Source organism: Aristolochia californica, unplaced genomic scaffold, assembly GCF_029961685.1.
Source record: "Aristolochia californica isolate CCGP_79_NKW_82.1479 unplaced genomic scaffold, dmAriCali1.0.hap1 SCAF_11, whole genome shotgun sequence".
NCBI lineage: Eukaryota > Viridiplantae > Streptophyta > Magnoliopsida > Piperales > Aristolochiaceae > Aristolochia > Aristolochia californica.
This window is the reverse complement of record NW_027181782.1, coordinates 24,600,285-24,617,978: the sequence shown is the minus strand read 5'-3', so window position 1 is coordinate 24,617,978 and position 17,694 is coordinate 24,600,285. Positions and strand designations below refer to the sequence as shown.

General features: G+C 39.6%; 1 protein-coding gene across 1 annotated transcript; it reads left to right on the top strand.

The window, feature by feature from the left end:
- The first annotated feature begins 735 nt into the window (after positions 1-735).
- LOC137944654 (uncharacterized) lies at positions 736-17,283 on the top strand. Its single transcript, XM_068790358.1, has 2 exons — positions 736-1,067; positions 16,884-17,283. The coding sequence occupies exon 1, from the start codon at positions 743-745 to the stop codon at positions 1,064-1,066; it is 324 nt and encodes a 107-aa protein (XP_068646459.1). The 5' UTR covers positions 736-742; the 3' UTR covers position 1,067; positions 16,884-17,283.
- Positions 17,284-17,694: the final 411 nt, after the last annotated feature.

Sequence of the window (17,694 nt, the reverse complement as noted above, 5' to 3'; positions counted from 1 at the left end):
AACCAAACTAGGTTAAATCGAAGAAAATTGTGGGGGGGGGATGGCGAGGAATGAAAAGAGTGAGAAAGAGAAGGGTGAGGGAGGCCAAGAGTGAAAAGAGAGGGAGGCCGAGAGGGAGAAAGGAGAGAAGGAGAAGAGAGAGGGAGAAACAAGATGGAGGCCGAGAGAGAAAGGGAAAGGAGATGTGTACACGAGAAGAAGGGAAGGGAAAGGATATGCTAAGACGATGAGAAGGGAGTGCGAAGATGAGAGGAAAAAGAGAGCAAAGACGAGAGGAAGAAGAGAGGGGGCTAAAAAGTTCGTCAGGAGAGGAACGCCGAGGGAGAGGGAGAACAAAGCTAAATAAGGGACAAATTTTCGTTCGGGGGAGGGAGAAACACGTCTCGTGCGCGATTCATGTGGATGATTTATAAAATAGGTATGAAACACGATTCTCCCGTTTTTGCCTGAGAAGATTATCTAACATGATTCAAATGAAGAGGAGATCCTGCACCACTAACCGCCTAATCGAATTAATTGAGTAATGCGCACGTAATTCATCTATGATTCATTAGGACTAACCCCCGCAAAGACTAACCTTAATTCATTTTGGCTCAAGACCTTAATTTGCAGAGCCGGAAAACCATGCCGGACCGAGTTTCTAATTCTGAACTCGGACGAGTCGCACCTAACGCACAGTTTTTCATTTAATTTTCTTAGATCGGTGCGAGGAGGCCTTCTTTTCTCTCTTGTTCCCCCATCCATGGCGTCTGCTTCTTCCAGAGCTTCGGAACAGTTGCATAGACCTAAGAAGCCGCTAGGGCTTGTTCACAATGCCCTTCAAAGAAAGCACAGCTTCGTCCACTTCTTTCTAATGACCGGAGTCATGCTTCTTAGCATGAAATCCCTGGGTCAGAAGTACCGCATCAACAACCTCGAGCAAGATATACTTTCTCTCAAGGATGAACATCGATCTCTCACGGAGCGGATGAATGGCGTCAAGCAGGCACTTTTCCATGAAGCTTCCACGGACCCAACCGGACTCTTTGCTTCCCGGCTCAGACGCCTCTTTGACGAGGACAAATGAGGTCTTGTTGTCAACCTTTCAGGACTTTTTTTCCTTTGCTGTTATCAGCTTTTCTCTAGATTTCTCTTTGCTTTAGAGAAGGTAAGGGTTTAATCATAATGAGTTGTACGATTGGTGATTTGGAGAATATTAACAGAATACGCCTGGCATTCCCTGGAAGACAACGTGACGCATATTTGTCCATCCTTGTTTTTTTTTACTTTTCCTTAATCACAGTTCAGGTTTAGTAATATGGGAAAGAAAAACGCTGCTGTTTTCCATATTTTCTTTTATTGTAATTGGTACTTATTGTTTGATGACTTTATTCATTGGTAAAAAAGATGAGCAATTGGGTTTCATTGTGTAGAATACCCTTCACAGTGTTGATAGGAAAGTCGGAGTTCGTAGGTGTCCTATTCGTTCTCCGCAGTCAAGCTTTGTAGGGTGGGAGTTGCTAAATGGTGGAGGTAGCCAGTAATTTGTTAGTAAAAAATTCTAGGAGCTGATAATGTTACGACATGTGGAACACTGAATATCTTCAAAGGGCTTACTGACTGGATCATCTTTTGGTAAATGTTCAAGTAATAATAATAAATTTAATGGCTGCAGATAATCCATTTGGAGAAATTTGTCTCCCAGAAGATTAGACTGGGTGAAAACCAGTGGTGGAGGGGAGAGGGCAACATCTCTAGACTCTCTCCACTTTGGCATTCTTTAGCCTACTCTTCCCCAAAATCATTTCTTCTATCAGATTCAAAGTGGGTCAAGGAAATACTGTTCGCTTCTGGCATGACTTGGCTTGGTCAGCAGGCCTTGAAAGAGCAGCACCTCTGCCTCTTTCACCTTGCCAGGCATCCTGACTGCCTCATCCCCATGGAGACTGCAATAACATATCCTGGCACTTGGGCTTCTGCAGGGGGCTGAATGATCCTGGAGCTGAGGCTGCGTCTAGTCTCTTGCAGCAGCTAAACAATCTCTACCTCAAGCAGAGCATGGATGACCTCCCCATCTGGGCACTGGAATTGGATGATGACTTTTCTGTTGCCTCCTGCTTCTGGTTTCTCTCTTGCATCCCGCATCCCTGGTGACAGGAATGACTACTCCTCTATTGCTTGGTTCCTCTCAGCTCCTAATAAAGTTATGCTTTTTATTTGGGGCACATAGAAAGGCAAAATTCACTCTAGACAATCTCCGAAGAGAGGCTCTCCTATTCCTAACCTTGCCTGCCGGTTCTGCAGCTTTGTGATGAATTTGTGGATCCTCTGCTGGTCCGATGCTCCTTTGCTTAGGCAGTGTAAACGAGATTCCTCAACCTCTTTGGAATCAGCTGTTGCCTACCAACCTTCTTGGCTTAGCTAATTTCCCAGTCCCTTGGCTTCTCCCTGCCTAAACTTGGCAGAATCATGCTGGAGGCGCACATTGCCTTGATCCATTGGTTGATATGGCTCAAGGATAAATGACAGCATTTTCAGCTGAAGTGCTCTCAGCTGAATTCAATGTCTATCATGCTGATAACAGCATTGCTTCCAGGATCTGCACCCTCAAGGAATTCTGGCAATCTGAGGGAGGTTATTCGAAGGAGATCTGGTCCTAGATTGCTTCTCTGACTGCCCGTAAGCACCTACAACTTCAGCAGTAGATCCCCCCTCTTATGGACCACATCAATTTTGATGGCAGCTCTCTTGGGAATTCCAGTCCTGCGGGCTATGGTGGAGTTTTCTGATCTAGCAATGGCGATGTCATTCTCTCTTTTGCTGGACTTATAGATTCGCTTGATTCCACTCGTTCTGAGCTGTCAGCTTAAGTCCAAGGTCCCTTTATTGTTGAGAGTGATTCCCTTGTCATCATCAATTGGTATAGAAGGAGAGCCTCTCCTCCTTGGTGATTTTGGCTTCTTTTCTTTGAAGCTATGGACCTTGCTTTAGATGTAATTGATTGGATCCATGTATTGAGACCAACCATCTCTTTGGCTGACTCCCTAGCTTGGGTGAAGGTCTCCATCCAATCCTTCATTGTTAGGGACCCCCCCCGCCCCCGTTGTGTAGCTCTTTGCCGTCGGCCTTGCTTATTGAAACTGCGCTTATTTGAACACCCCCTCCCCCGTTGTGTAGCTCTTTGCCTTCGGCCCTGCTTAATGAAACTGTGCTTATTTTCAAATAGAAAAAAGTTAAAATAATAAACTGAAAAGAACTGGTGGATGGTTGTCAATCATCACGTTAAGGTCAATAGCCCTATGCACAATGTATTGGTTTTGATTTTTTTTGTACATGTTGTTTGCAAGTGCTTTTGCTTCCTACTGCAAGTGAGTTTGTGTATTGTAATTGCTTGTTTTCTGTGCCTTGTGGCCTTGTAGTGTTTGGTATGTTGTTACAGGTCATATATTCTAATTGTTTCAGTGGATTAGTTGATTGGATATAGAGGGCTACTTATCTGGCAGCATGCTTCAGACTGAAAATTAATGTTGAAAGCTGTTTTTCATGTGTTGCTCAGTCCACTCAACATAAGTAAATGACTTTCAAAATATGAGACTAGAATATCTTTTAAAGTGAAGTACCACTAGCTAATCTCCGTGACATCCAAGATGAATTGGCAACAAGTTTGACTCGTTTAGAAAGGGATCACTAAAACGGAAAGACTATATAGGAGGTATAATAAGCTCAAAAGATTTAAATTCTAATTAAGAAGGCATTCCAATATATTTCTGGAGATCATTCCAGAAACTATCCTATTGCAAGATCATTTTTCCAGCGGTCAAACGTTTTATATTTTCTTACCTCCATAGCTTGTTTTTTCCTCCCTAACCATATCCTAAAATCTCATTGGTTTCAAGAAAATCTTTAAACCTATCTAGACTCTAGGAAGCCGAGGCAGTCTGGGCTGGGTATGTAATTCCAGGAGGTCTATGGAATGTGGCAATAAGTCCATCAGCCTAGTAGAAGAGGGTCTAGCATTTTGCATTTGAAATTTTTTGTGCTGCAATCACCCAAACATTTTCACATAAACAAACTTCATGTTGAATTTCTAGAGAAGAAAAATAATTCGTTGACTTGATTATAATTGAGTACAATGAGTCTTTATTTATAATAGAGAAAACATGTAGAATTAGGTTACAATTAAACTACCCATGTCCTAGTGACACCCAAAGTCTAAGTCTTAAAGACAAGTCCTACAACATTTAAATAATTGAACATAAATTGAAGATGAACATAATTAAAACACCTTTAATTGAGACTCTTTTGTGAGACTTTCTTCAATGAGACTTTTGTAAGACTTCACCATATGAATTGTTGCTTTGTGTGACTTCTTACTGTGAGAGTCACGTAAGACTCTTCCATACCTGTTCTTCAATATTGCTTCTCAAGTTGGAGTTTATAACTTCAACTTGCAATGCAAAAAATTCTTAGTCTTCAAGAAAAAAAATTCTTCATTTTTTACTCCCCCTAACTTAGATATTTGGGTCACTTAAAATTTGATTACCACAACACTTAGAATTCTTCATGGTAGATTCTATCACCTACCCCATCTTTCATACTTCTCCTTGGATTCTCCCCCTCATGCTTGGAAGTAATAATAGCAGTGATCCTAGTTTGAAACAAAGAAAATGACTATAGTACTTACCTTCTCCATCAAGGTGTCCCAAGGATAAATACTTTACTAGATACAAACTCTTAAGAAATAAAATTATGGGCAATAAAAAAGGAGTCAGAACCAACCTCAAAGGATTTCGATCACAAAATAGTGATAATAAGCACTAAGCAGGCTAATGCTTGTCACTCAAAAGATGGCGATAAAAACCAACCTAAGCAACATAACAAGGGGTTAGCCTAAAAGGGTGAACTAGAGTCCAATAAGAGATTTCTCTCCTGTTTTATTGAATATTCATACCCCTTCCTCCAAAAAAAGTGTCCAATAAGAGATAGTAGGAGAAATGTGTAGAAGTTAGGACCGAATGACTCTAGGTTAACGTGGAAGAAGAAGGAGAGAAGAGAGAGAAGAGGGAGAAAGGAGAAGGACGTTGGAGAAGAAAGTTTGGATTAAGGGAAGGAGAGAATGCGTCAAGGGAGAAGAGAGGGTGGCTGGACGTTTTCTCAAAGAGAGGAAAAGGCTTGAATGCCTTACCTCTTAGCCAATGCTCTTATTTATAGTGTTACAAAGCCCTTAGGATTACAACTCAATAGATTAAATGACATACTAAGACAATGTATTTACATCTTCATGCCATCCTTATGGAACATACCATAAATAACCACTTTGCCACTCCTTTGACTTGTGGGCTTCTAGCCTTGAGCTTGTGGGCTTCTAGCCTTGAGCTTGTGGGCTTGAGCCCATCTTCCAACACTCCCCCTCAAGCTGGAGGAGAAAATACATCATAAATACCCAACTTGCCACCTATATAAGATAGAATTTTGGATGTTACCGGTTTGGTGAGGATATCAGCTAATTGCTCTTGAGATGAAACATACTTAAGAGAAACTATTCCTGCTTGAAACTTTTCTCGTATAAAATGACAATCCACTTCAATATGTTTAGTTCTTTCATGAAAGACTGGATTTGACGTAATGTGAATAGCTGCTTGATTATCACAATGTAGGCCCATAAAGCCTCCTTTATAAAATCCCAATTCGGTAAGAAGAGTCTTTATCCATAAAAGTTCACTTACAGTGTGGGCCATAGCTCGGTATTCTGCTTCAGCACTAGATCTTGCAACCACGTTTTGCTTTTTGCTTTTACATGTGACCAAGTCCCCCCCAACAAGGGTACAATACCCAGACGTAGATTTTCTATCATCAGGTGATCCGACCCAATCTGCATCTGAGAAGCCTTCTATATTGAAGTGACCATATTGTTTATATAGCAATCCTCTTCCTGGAGCACCTTTTAAGTATCGTAGTATTCTCTCCAATGCTTACCAGTGAGTAATTTGTGGTTTGTGCATGAATTGGTTTACCACACTCACAATATATGATATATCTGGCTTGGTTACTGTGATATAGATCAATTTTTCCACAAGTCTTTGATATTTGCCAGTGTCAACATCTTCTCCAGTTGTGGCACGCAATTTTTCATTTGCATCCATAGGTGTATCAACTGGTCTACAACCCTTCATTCCTGTTTCTTCAAGAAGATCCAAGACGTATTTTCTTTGAACAATACTATTCCATGATTTGACTGAAGGACTTCTATACCCTGAAAATATTTGAGCTTACTCAAATCTTTAGTCTTGAGCTCTTTACATATCATATTCTTCACTTTTTGCATACTATGAGCATCATTTCCAGTTAAGTAATATCATCAACATACACAACCAATAATATCTTCCCTTTGATAGTATCTTTAACATATACTGAGTGATCTATCGAGCACCTATGAAAGCCAAATCGTAGAAGCGATTGACTGAATTTATCAAACCAGGCCCGAGGGGACTGTTTAAGCCCATATAAAGATTTCTTTAACCGGCATACGACTCCCCCTCAACCACATATCCTGGTGGTTGGACCATATAAATTTCTTCGCGTATATCACCATTTAAAAATGCATTTTTTACATCGAGCTGATATACTGGCCAAGATGAGTTAGCAACAATAGAGAGGATGATACGTACCGAGTTCAGTTTTGCAACTGGAGAGAAAGTCTCTTCATAATCTATCCCATAGCACTGAGTATAACCTTTTGCAACTATGCGTGCTTTAAGGCGAGCAATCGACTCATCTGGGTTGTGTTTCACCGAAAAAACCCATTTGCAACCAACCGATCTTTTCCCTTTTGGGAGTGATGCGAATGTCCATGTTTGATTTTCATATAATACATGCATTTCTTCGTCCATAGCCGCCTTCCATCCTGGATGCTTCAGGGCCTCCTGATAGGATTATGGTTCGGAAACAGACAAAAGAGATTAAGAAACTGAACACACTCAGAAGATAAGCGATGAGAAGACATAAAATTGGCAATTGGATGAGACTTAGTACAAGAACGAGTTTCCTTTTGTAATGCAATAGGCCGAGTATCAAATTCAGGCCCAAACATAGGAGGAGAAAGACTTACCTCAGGTGGATCAGACAACTCCACAGGTGAGGGGACGGCCGGTGCTTCAAGGGGTTGAGTAATATCATCATTAAATGACACAAGCAGACATGGAGTGGTAGGAGGAAATGTAAACCCTGGAGGAGTCTCATGTGAAGAGTAGAAGGAAGTGTCTTCAAAGAAAGTCACATCCCGAGATACCATCAACCTCCGAAGTGTAGGATTATAACAAATATATCCTTTTTGAGTTTGAGAATACCCCAAAAAAATACACCTCAGAGACCGAGGATCAAGTTTACTTTTATGTGGTGAAGTATCATGAACAAAACATGCGCAATCAAATACTTTAAGAGGAAGAGAAAATGGATCTTCACCATGAAACAAAATAGAATACGGAGTTTGATTTCTAAGTACTGATGAAGGTAACCTATTGATGAGAAAACATGCTGTAAGAATAGCATGAGGCCAATAAAAGTAGGGTACCTTCATGGAGTAGAAGAGGCCCCGAGCAATTTCAAGGATGTGACAATTCTTTCTTTCAGCAACACCATTTTGTTGAGGGGTATAGGCACATGATGTTTGATGAAGAAGCCCATTACCCTCACAAAACGATTTAAACTCATTAGACAAATATTCCTTAGCATTATTGGATCTAAGGATTTGAATTTTTTTTCCAAATATTGCGTTAGAACCATTGCATGAAAGTTTTTAAAAATAGAAAGAATTTCTGATCATTCTTTAAACAAAAACAACCAAGTCACTCAGGTAAAATCGTCCACAAAAGTAACAAAATATTGAACTTGAGAAATGTTAGAGACCTTTAAAGGGCCCCATACATCAAAATGTATTAATGCAAACGGAGCAGTACTAGTAGTTGTAAGATGAGGAGAATATGTACTCCTAACATGCTTACTTAATTGACATGCCGTACAATTAAAAGTAGACAAAGATTTAAGAGATGGAACTAAAGAACGAAGTGATGAGGTAGATGGATGACCAAGCCGGTTGTGCCATAGTTGAGACTCGGATGTAGTGGATGAAATAACAGCTATTGGTGGAAGAGTAAAATAGTATAAATCCCCTTTTTCATGGCTGCCACCAATCATCTGTTTCGTATTTAGATCCTGAAATATACACGAAAATGGTGAGAAGGTGACAGAACAATTCAATTATTTGGTTAATTGACTAACAAAGAACAAATTTAACAGAAATTGAGGAACAAATAACACATCTTGGAGAGGAATAGACGCGGTAAGAGAGGAGAAACCCTTGCCAAGCACCTTGGTTTGAGAACCATTAGCAATAATGACCAATGTATGAGGAAGACATGGAGACAATGAATGAAACGTGTGTTTGTTACTTGACAAGTGTTCGGAAGCCCTGGAGTCAATGATCCAAGAGGAAGGGGTTGAAGTGGAAGAAAGCATACTTGAGGCAATGGTAGTGGCATGAGTAGGGCCTATTAGAGTAGAGGACTGATCCAATAAGGATTTCAGCTTCTGAATTACAGCATAGTTTTTCGCAAAAATAGTCACATTTCCAGATTGAGAATCAGTCCTATCCTCCTTTTTCTCAACATTCACTGAGGTTGGATTGGCTGTTGCCCAATCAGGCTTACAATGGAGTTTATAGCATGAATCCACAAGGTGGTTCTGACCACCACAGTAAGTGCACAATCGAGGCTCAATGTGGGAATGGGTCGGACCCGTTCAACCACCTCTATTGCGGCCTCCTCTTGTATTTCTACCGCTTCCTCGAAATTGAGATGATGTTCCCTGATTACCAGAGAACATAACTGATGGAGCATCAATCGGAGAAGGAGGAGATGGATTAGGAATCCGTAACAACGTAGCACTGATGTCATCAAAAGAGGGAAAGGCAGAGGAACTAAGAAGCTGAGTCTTCGCCACCTCTAGATACGGCTTAATATTGGTAAGGCAAATAGTTGCTGCCAGGGTCTCGCGCTGTTTTTCTTGGACAACAATGTCGGTAGAGTATGGTTGAACAATTTTCCATTCTTGGAGAAGGCCATGAAACCGGGCAAAAAACTCATGAATATTATCTCCTTGTTTGGTAGCCAGCATACTTTAGAAAACACCATATACTCTTTGCAAGGAGGCGGTACTAGAATAGAGCTTAGTACATGTGTCCCAAATATCCTTGGAAGTTCCCAAGTGGACCACATTGTTAACAACATGATCTTCCATGCTATTAATAAGCCAACTGATAACCATGTTATCATTTTTGACCCATTTACGATCATTTTTGACCCATTTACGGTAGACTTCATCTTCTTCATCTATCGGAGGAGGGATTTTGATAACATGACTGAGAAGGTCACGAGTAATGAGAACCCTCCGTACTGATTGTGACCAACTGAGGTAATTGGAAAGACTTCTTAGTGGAATTGTAGTAATTCGGAGTATATCACTCTTATTACTCATATGTCCATTCTCCATGTTGACGCAAACCAACTAGTAAAGTCAATTGTCAAAGGGGCTCAAATAACAATTACACAACGTAATTTGAAGCACCCGTAGACCAAATTAGCCACCAAAACTAAGTAGAGAATATTTTCACGAGAATGAACACCAAATCATAGAAAAATTGGTGCTTTTGTCAAGTGATAACAAGAACCAGCCACTACTCAACTTCTCTTATATTTATAAAAGAAAATATAGAGAAGAGAATAAATGCAACTCTTATCCTTAATCCAAACTCAACCACAAAACCGTGAGCAACTTTAGACAAGACCTTTCTTGGCAAACCGAGAGCAATTTCTTGGCAAAATAAATTCCAATTGATGGGAATACTTCAACACAAAAAAAGATTCAATTGCTGAAATTCAAACGCAAAAAATAATAGGGATAGGATTTCATCAAACATATAACGGGCTCAACATAACACACTCCCATGAGTAATGTTAGATTATAGAATTGACAACAACATATGCTGGAATCCCATATCAACAATGTTTGATTCCCGTTACATAAAGGTAACTGAATCCAAATAACAGATCGAAAAAAACAACCGTTGATCAATCATGTTATTTTGCTACAAGATGATCAAGACTACAATATCCTTTTAGTCATACCAGATAGATCTTCACAATGTTTATGAAGATTATCTTATCTTGACGTGAATCAAGAATTCAAGAAGAGGGAAAAAAATTGAAACCGTAAAGAGAGAATATGCAAAAAAAAAACCAGATTTTACCTATCGCTTCATGGCAGAACTCCTTCTATACACAACTTCTTGAATGAATGACATAACTACTTGAATAGGGATCCTAACCTCCAAGCTTTGATACTATGTAGAAGTTAGGACCCCATGAGAATGACTCTAGGTTAACATGGAAGAAGGAGAGAAGAGGGAGAAAGGCGAAGGACGTTAGAGAAGAGTGTTTGGATTAAGGGAAGGAGGGAATGCGTCAAGGGAGAGGAGAGGGTGGCTGGACGTTTTCTCAAAGAGAGGAAAAGGCTTGAATGCCTTACCTCTTCGCCATTGCTCTTATTTATAGTGTTACAAAGCCCTTAGGGTTACAACTCAGTAGATTAAAAGACATACTAAGACAATGTATTTACATCTTCATACCATCCTTATGGAACATACCATAAATAACCACTTTGCCACTCCTTTGACTTGTGGGCTTGATCACATCTTCCAACAAAATGTAAACCAAGCAAAAGATTTATGGGGGGATAAAAGGTAGATAAAATAAACACCACGGTAATAAATTTAGAAGGAGACTGTAATGGTAAAATATAAAAATGACAAACAAGTTGGACCAAATATGATGTCAAAGAAATTTCTTGGGGTGAGCATAATTTTTGGAGATGATGACATAAAAGATATGGAACCAATGTAGACAAGTAAGCCAACACTAGAGAAGAGAACTCGGGTCAAATCACCTTGTTCATCTCCCTTCGAAACCTAAATAATAATTTTATTGAGATTGATCTTGCATAACATCTCGAGAGCCGAACCAAACCAAACCAAACTGGATCATACAAAATTGATAAAAAAAAATCTGCCAAAAAATCTAACGACCCATGTGAAATTTGAAGTTTAGCTTCAACTTCAGCATCACATGTGCAACAGTCTAGCATATGAACGGAAATTTTCTACCAAGTCGTCGACTCTAATCTACATCTTTGGAAAGTATGAATCTCCAAAATCTCAATAGATATTTAATAAAACAAAAAACCCATGTGGGGGATGCAAACACCTGGTTAACATGCTGAACGGTGCCAAGATATATGTTCATTCTCCTACACCATGTGGATGGATTTTGTGTTGCAGAATCCTTAGGTTGCAGCTGCAAGATAGAATCAGCGAAGAAGGTAAGAGGCAACAACTGTGGTATTCAACAACCAGCAACACCGACAGAGAAGGTCGCAACTGCAGAATAATGGCAATGGTCAAAGTAACTTCGTGAGGATCTCGTGAATATTGGGTCCAATTTGAAGTCGAAGAAACCTAGATGAAGGAAAACTGCTTTTGTAGTGCGGATCAAGCAGCTCATCAACTGTTGAGCTCTTGCCAACTACCACATCCAGGATTCGGTGCTCCATGTCGTGCTTTGTCTTTGTGGTGGTGCCAAGAAGAGGAAGAAGAAGACCTACATCAAGTTGAAGAAGATCAAGCACAAGAAGAAGGTTGAGCCCGTACTTGTTGCAGTAGTGACAATCGAAGTGGTTCTCCATGAATGTCCCATCCATGCACTCTGTGTTCCAGCACTCCTTCCTTAGCCTTTGGACCTTCCCTACGATTTCATCTTCGTTAGCATTAGACTTTGAAGAGGCGGTTTCAGCTGCTCTAGTTTCTTGGAGGAAGAAACATGCAGTGAATAACTCGAGGTTGTCCAATGAAAAATCTTTCTAGGAACCTTAATGCCTCGTCGCCACCCAACCTGCCACCTAACATGCAAGCCTTCAACTAAACCACCACTAGAGATTGGTTGCCAGATAGGATCCAAGAAATCACCTGTGCCTTCGTTGTTTTTGAAGTCGAGATTCCAACAACGTACATCCAGCTTGCTTGTATTTATCAGCTCGGCAATGCGATCCACAACATGCTTGGTGGTAGAACTAGTCTTGCCGACTACCATGCTAGACTCAACAAACTCCATAGTTTCGTATGCAATGATTCACTTGAGGTCAGCTTGTGTGAGCATTGGCTGTGGAGGACAGTGGAAACAAAGAAAGCATTGGCTTCAACTTCTCTTTAGACTTCTTCTTGAAGTAGACACACTGCGTACATGGAATCATCATTGCTAGGTTTTCAACTTTCAACACCAAACAGAAGAACTAAGACAAAAAAACTCTTTTTTGCTCTTGTTGGCACAACAAATGATTAGAAAGAGGAAGTAATAGGAGCTAATTGACAATAAATAAAAATTATTTTATGGATAAACCTAAACTAAACTAAAAAGTAAATTGGAAGAGAGGAACACATCGTCTTTGTAAACGTCAATTTATAGAACCTGCTCTAATACCCTATTAAATTTTTGGAGAAGAAAAATAATTCATTAATTTGATTATAACTAAGTACAATGAGTCTCTATTTATAATAGAGGATACAAGCAGAATGAGATTACATTTTAACTAACCATGTCCCAATTACACAAAAAGTCTAATTCTTAAAGACAAGTCCCAATTAAACAACTAAATATAAATAGAAGACTAATATAATTCAAACACCTATTAACTGAGGTCTTTTGTGAGACTTCATTAGGTGAAACTCTTGTACGATTCCGTTATATGAATTGTTGCTCTGTGAAGCTTTTTACTGTGAGTCACTTAAAACTCTTCCATACCTGTTCTTCAACACTTCACAAACATTTTTCCTTCATGTCTGTTTACCTATGAATAGATTCTCGAAAAAGTCTTTGGATCTCCTCAAATCAATTTTTTTTTTCTGTATTTGCTATTGGCAAATGTTGCAAGCTTCTAGAAGGTCTCTTAGTCTTCAAGTCTGAGAGGTGGAAGCTCTTGTTCTTTTAATTTATTCTTTGAGGAAGCTCTAACTGAAAACGATTTTGGATGGTTTCTGTTTTCGATAGAGTAGTTATTCTCTTTGATTGTGAACATGGCGTTGAAGTCCTTGTTTTGTATGAAGCATGTAGATACATTTACTATTTTAATAGGCCAACTTTTGTAGGCCCATTTGGTGACTTCATGGAGTTGCATCTAGGGGGACCTCTCAAATCAAGAACTATCAGTGTCAGCTAAAGTGAAGAGGAGATCAATCTTAGTATTTGTATTGTTTTCCGCCATTTATCAAATGCAGTTCTTTTTCTTCCTGCTTGTAGATATATGTCCTTTTAAGAGATGGGAGGCCTTCTTTTTTTGTTTTTTGTTTTTGTACGTGAAGAGTTGGGAAGACATGATGATCAAATGCAGTGAGCAATAGGTATCAGATATATCATGAGTCTGCATAAATCAAAAGAATTTGAAAGTGCATAAAAATGCTCCCATTCATGTTTACAGAGAGGGTTGAAAATCTCGGTTCTCTGAATACTACCTTGGTTTGAAAATTATTGATTCAATTTGGACATTTTATACTCCTAACTCTAATGACTTTGTCGGTATTTTCAGATATGGCATTTGTTGGAAGATATGATGTAATTAAAGTGTCATTGATGTAATTAGTTTACGTTTTTTGCCTCTTCTTCACTCTTACTAGTGTGAAGGGTATAATTGTAATATCGATACTTTTAGTATCTATAAATATAGCTTAAGGGGGAGGGTTTGAACTAAGTCCATAACCCTATTCTTTCTCCTCTTTTCTCCCCAACCTGTGTTCTCTTCTTTACCCAAGACTATGGACTCCTAAAAATCAACATGGTATCTGAGCAGTGATTGATCTTCAGGATTCTTAGTTATGTTTATTTTTAGGATTCCATAAGCTATTCTCCTTGCTCGGTTAATTGTCCCTGATTGAGGATGTCTCCTCCTTCCCTTGAATTCGGAATGAAAAAAGGGAGAGAACAGAAAACTGATGATGAAACATCATCAGAAACTGGTTGAAGAAACGTTGGCTTTGATCCAAGCATTAGTCTCTTGTTAACTAAAGGGATCAGAAGCAACCAGACTGCTTCTTGTTGTTCGTCATGCTCTGCCAATTAAGGAACAACAGACCCATGCTATGATCTCTGATTGTGAAGCTTCCTCCTGTAAGTAATCTGAAAGTTGGTTTCATTTGGACAAGATAGACCTCATCGTTCACACAGGTTCATGTTTTTTGAAAAATCTGGTTTCTGGTTTATGCTTTTCCCCTACGGTTTTTTGGGTTGGCATTACCCCATGAAGAATCTTCATTTCAACTTAGTCCTTACACTACAGCCTGCAAGGATTGGTACCCTTGGTAACGCCTGCTGCTACTGTTATTTGATGAAGCTGCAGGTAGAATAGCAGTAGCTGCTCTGGCAGGATCAGATTATACAGCCATTGCATTCTATCATCCAGCCAATAATTGGCTGATTACAGCACAATACAGCTAGTTGACTTCTGGACGTGGCTGATAATCGGCTGGCTTCTGGCATTCTGCTGGCATATCGTTCATATCGTGATTGCCTCTTGCAACTTCGGGTGAAGGAGCTTCTTTCACAGCAGCATCGGCGATTGGTATCAAGCTGCCTTCACAGCGGCATCGGCAGTCAGAGCATCGGCGATTGATATTATTCAAAGTGCCTTACCTTCCGTCTGCTTGGCCATTGCTTCCGTAACTTGCTTTGTATAGCCTGCTATCTTCCGTAACTTCTGTAAGATTGCTTCGACTAGCAGTGGTATCTTCGTCCAGCCTGGAATCTTGTTGCTGTGATTGCCTCTTGACATATATACAACCCGCTATTCTGATATTCTGCTTGGCATATATCAAGTTGCTGTTTTTTTCCGAATTCATTCTTCATTGCCAGCCAGACTGTATCTCGTTTACCAGTAGAATATTTTCGTCTACCTCGCTGATTGAATTCTGGAACGTTGCTGGTTCTCTGTTGGGAAGATTGCCTCCCGAGCAAATCTCTTTGGTAATCTCTCAGCTGTCACCTGGTAATCTCTCTGGTAATCACTGGTAAAGCTCGGGAGACAGCTGGTAAGTTTTTTGGTTTCCATCCAAAGCCTGAAACCAACTTGGAAGTATCACATATCCTCACTCTGCGGCAACGACTCTCTGCCTGAATTAAAGCTTTGTCTTCCTTCCAAGGAGTCAACTATAGTTAGCTCGTTGTAGAACCACAACTAAGATGGATTGGTGCCGAAGTATAAGGTTCTGATTATCTGATTATTTGACGGAGAATCATGCGTTGACATCATTGTTGATCGTTGACTTATATCTCGATACAATATCTCTGTTTGATTATCTAGCTGATATTGAATCGCCGTAACTCGTTGGCATATCTTCGGCCTTCATTGGCAATCTTCTGGAAGTTTGCTCTACTCGGATCAATACAACTGTCTCCAATGTTATCCAACACGTTATACGCTGATGGAAGTTTATCTTGGAAAGTCATCCAAGATTGAGTCCTCAAAGCCGATGATTGACTAGAGAGGTCTTCGCTGAAGCCGCGATCTTTGCATTTGTTGCGTTGTTTTAAATTTCTTCCGAGACGTACTGTAGTGGCATCCTTAGCGTTGGTGATTGAGTAGAGTGGTGTCGTCGTGTATTCTCTCTTATTCTCTTTCTCCGCTTTAGAATTATGAGGGAAGCTGAGAGAGAGAGGTGAAGGGGATTGTCTTATGGGAAAAATCACTATTTGTCGGGTTAATCCTTGTTTGTATTTAATTTACCCAGTTCGAGCCTGTGAACCAGCGACCATACTGATACTGTTCTACTCGGGTCAACTCAGATCGGGTCTACTTGGACTCACGGTTCAGCCTGACTCGGCCGACTTGCTCTTTGCCTCTGGTATATCTGTCTTGATCCCGAGTTGCTGAGCTAGTTTATGCTGAGTTGGCGCGTCATGCATACTGGTCTGATAACTGCATTTTGGTATTGACTCGGTTACATTGGTCTAAATCGACTCAGCTATTAACTCGGACACATGAGCTCATTATTCTAAGTCTCAGTTTTTGGTAGTGCTAGATTGGTCTCCTGATTCAGCTTCACTAGGAATCTTGACTCAGTCCCTTAACTCGGAATATTACCTTGGAGTATCGGCTGCTTATTACTTAGTGTACTACTTCTTTATTCAAGGATGGACTCGCTGCATATTATTTTCATGTGTCCTTATTACTCTTAGAGACTTTCATTATTCACCGGTTATCTGCTGATATATGATTGCATACTTGGTACGTGTTATTTGGGCATAGGATCATTACCGCAACTGTTATTGTGCCTCTTTGATTGAGACATTATTATTAAAGATGAACTCAATTGCTTGCCTTGGCTTCATTATTTGCTGATTGTTGTCGGCATTGGTTCATATGATGAAAAATTTGAATTACTTAGGAAAATAAAGCACATGGTAACTCCGACTTCTTCACCTTATCTTCCTATTGATTCCCCGTTACCCTTTTATTATTTAACAACCTTTTTCCTACCATCCTTTATTTGACTCTCACTTACCCATTATGGCCAACCCTTTGGTGTGTTGCTTTGGTTGGTCCTTTTTTTATATATGGGTGTTTTAAGTCCATTGAGATTTTTTATTGGTACCCTTGGGTTTTTATCACCGTTTTGTGAATGACAGACATTACCCAGTTTAATGATTATTATCACTATATTTGTTCATTTTAAAAAATTATCACTATATTTGTTTGAAATCATTTGAGGTTGGTTTCGACTTATGTTTTATCACCCATTTTTACCCTTTCAGAGTCTGTGCTTGGTTTTGTACTCATCCTTGGGACACCGTGATGGAAGAGATTATTACTACATCTATGTTATTTGTTTCAAGGTGGGATCACTGCCATTACCTCCCAGCTTGAAGGAGAGTGTTAGAAGATACGATGTAATTAGAGTGTCATTTATGTAATTAGTTTATGTTTTTTTGTCTCTTTTTCACTCTTACTAGGGTGAACGGTTTAATTATTATATTGGTACTTTTAACATTCATAAATATAGCTTAAGGGGGAGAGTTTGGACTAAGTCCATAACCCTATTCTTCCTCCCCTTTTCTCCCCAAGGTGTGTTATCTTCTTTATATTGTCTGTTGTACCAAAACTTGCAAAACCTTCCTCTATGGTTGCTACAATTCAAATCTAGATAATTTACAACCTTTGATCTTTAGTACTGTCAGCAGTGTCCAGAGGAAAATAAATGTATATTAAAAAGACAATCACTACATGTACATAACAAACTTTATGAGGTTATTTCAATTATAGAGTTTATGTGAATGCTAATGGCATCATGCCATGCAAAGATCATTCACACCATAGGAGAGATGTTAAGAATAGGGACATGTCTCAAAGAAACTGCTGGCTGATCCTACCCAGTTTTCTTCCGCAAACCTGTTCTAGAAAGGCCTCCAGCAGGTTTGTTGATTTTATTAGTTAAGCTAGCTAAGGTTGTTTGATGTCAGATGAAAGTTGTTAAGAGCAGGCTGGATTGTGTTAACTCTATTTTCAAATAACTACTACCGAGAGAAAAAAATAGTGAAGAAATCAGTGTTCTTCCTTTTGTTTTTT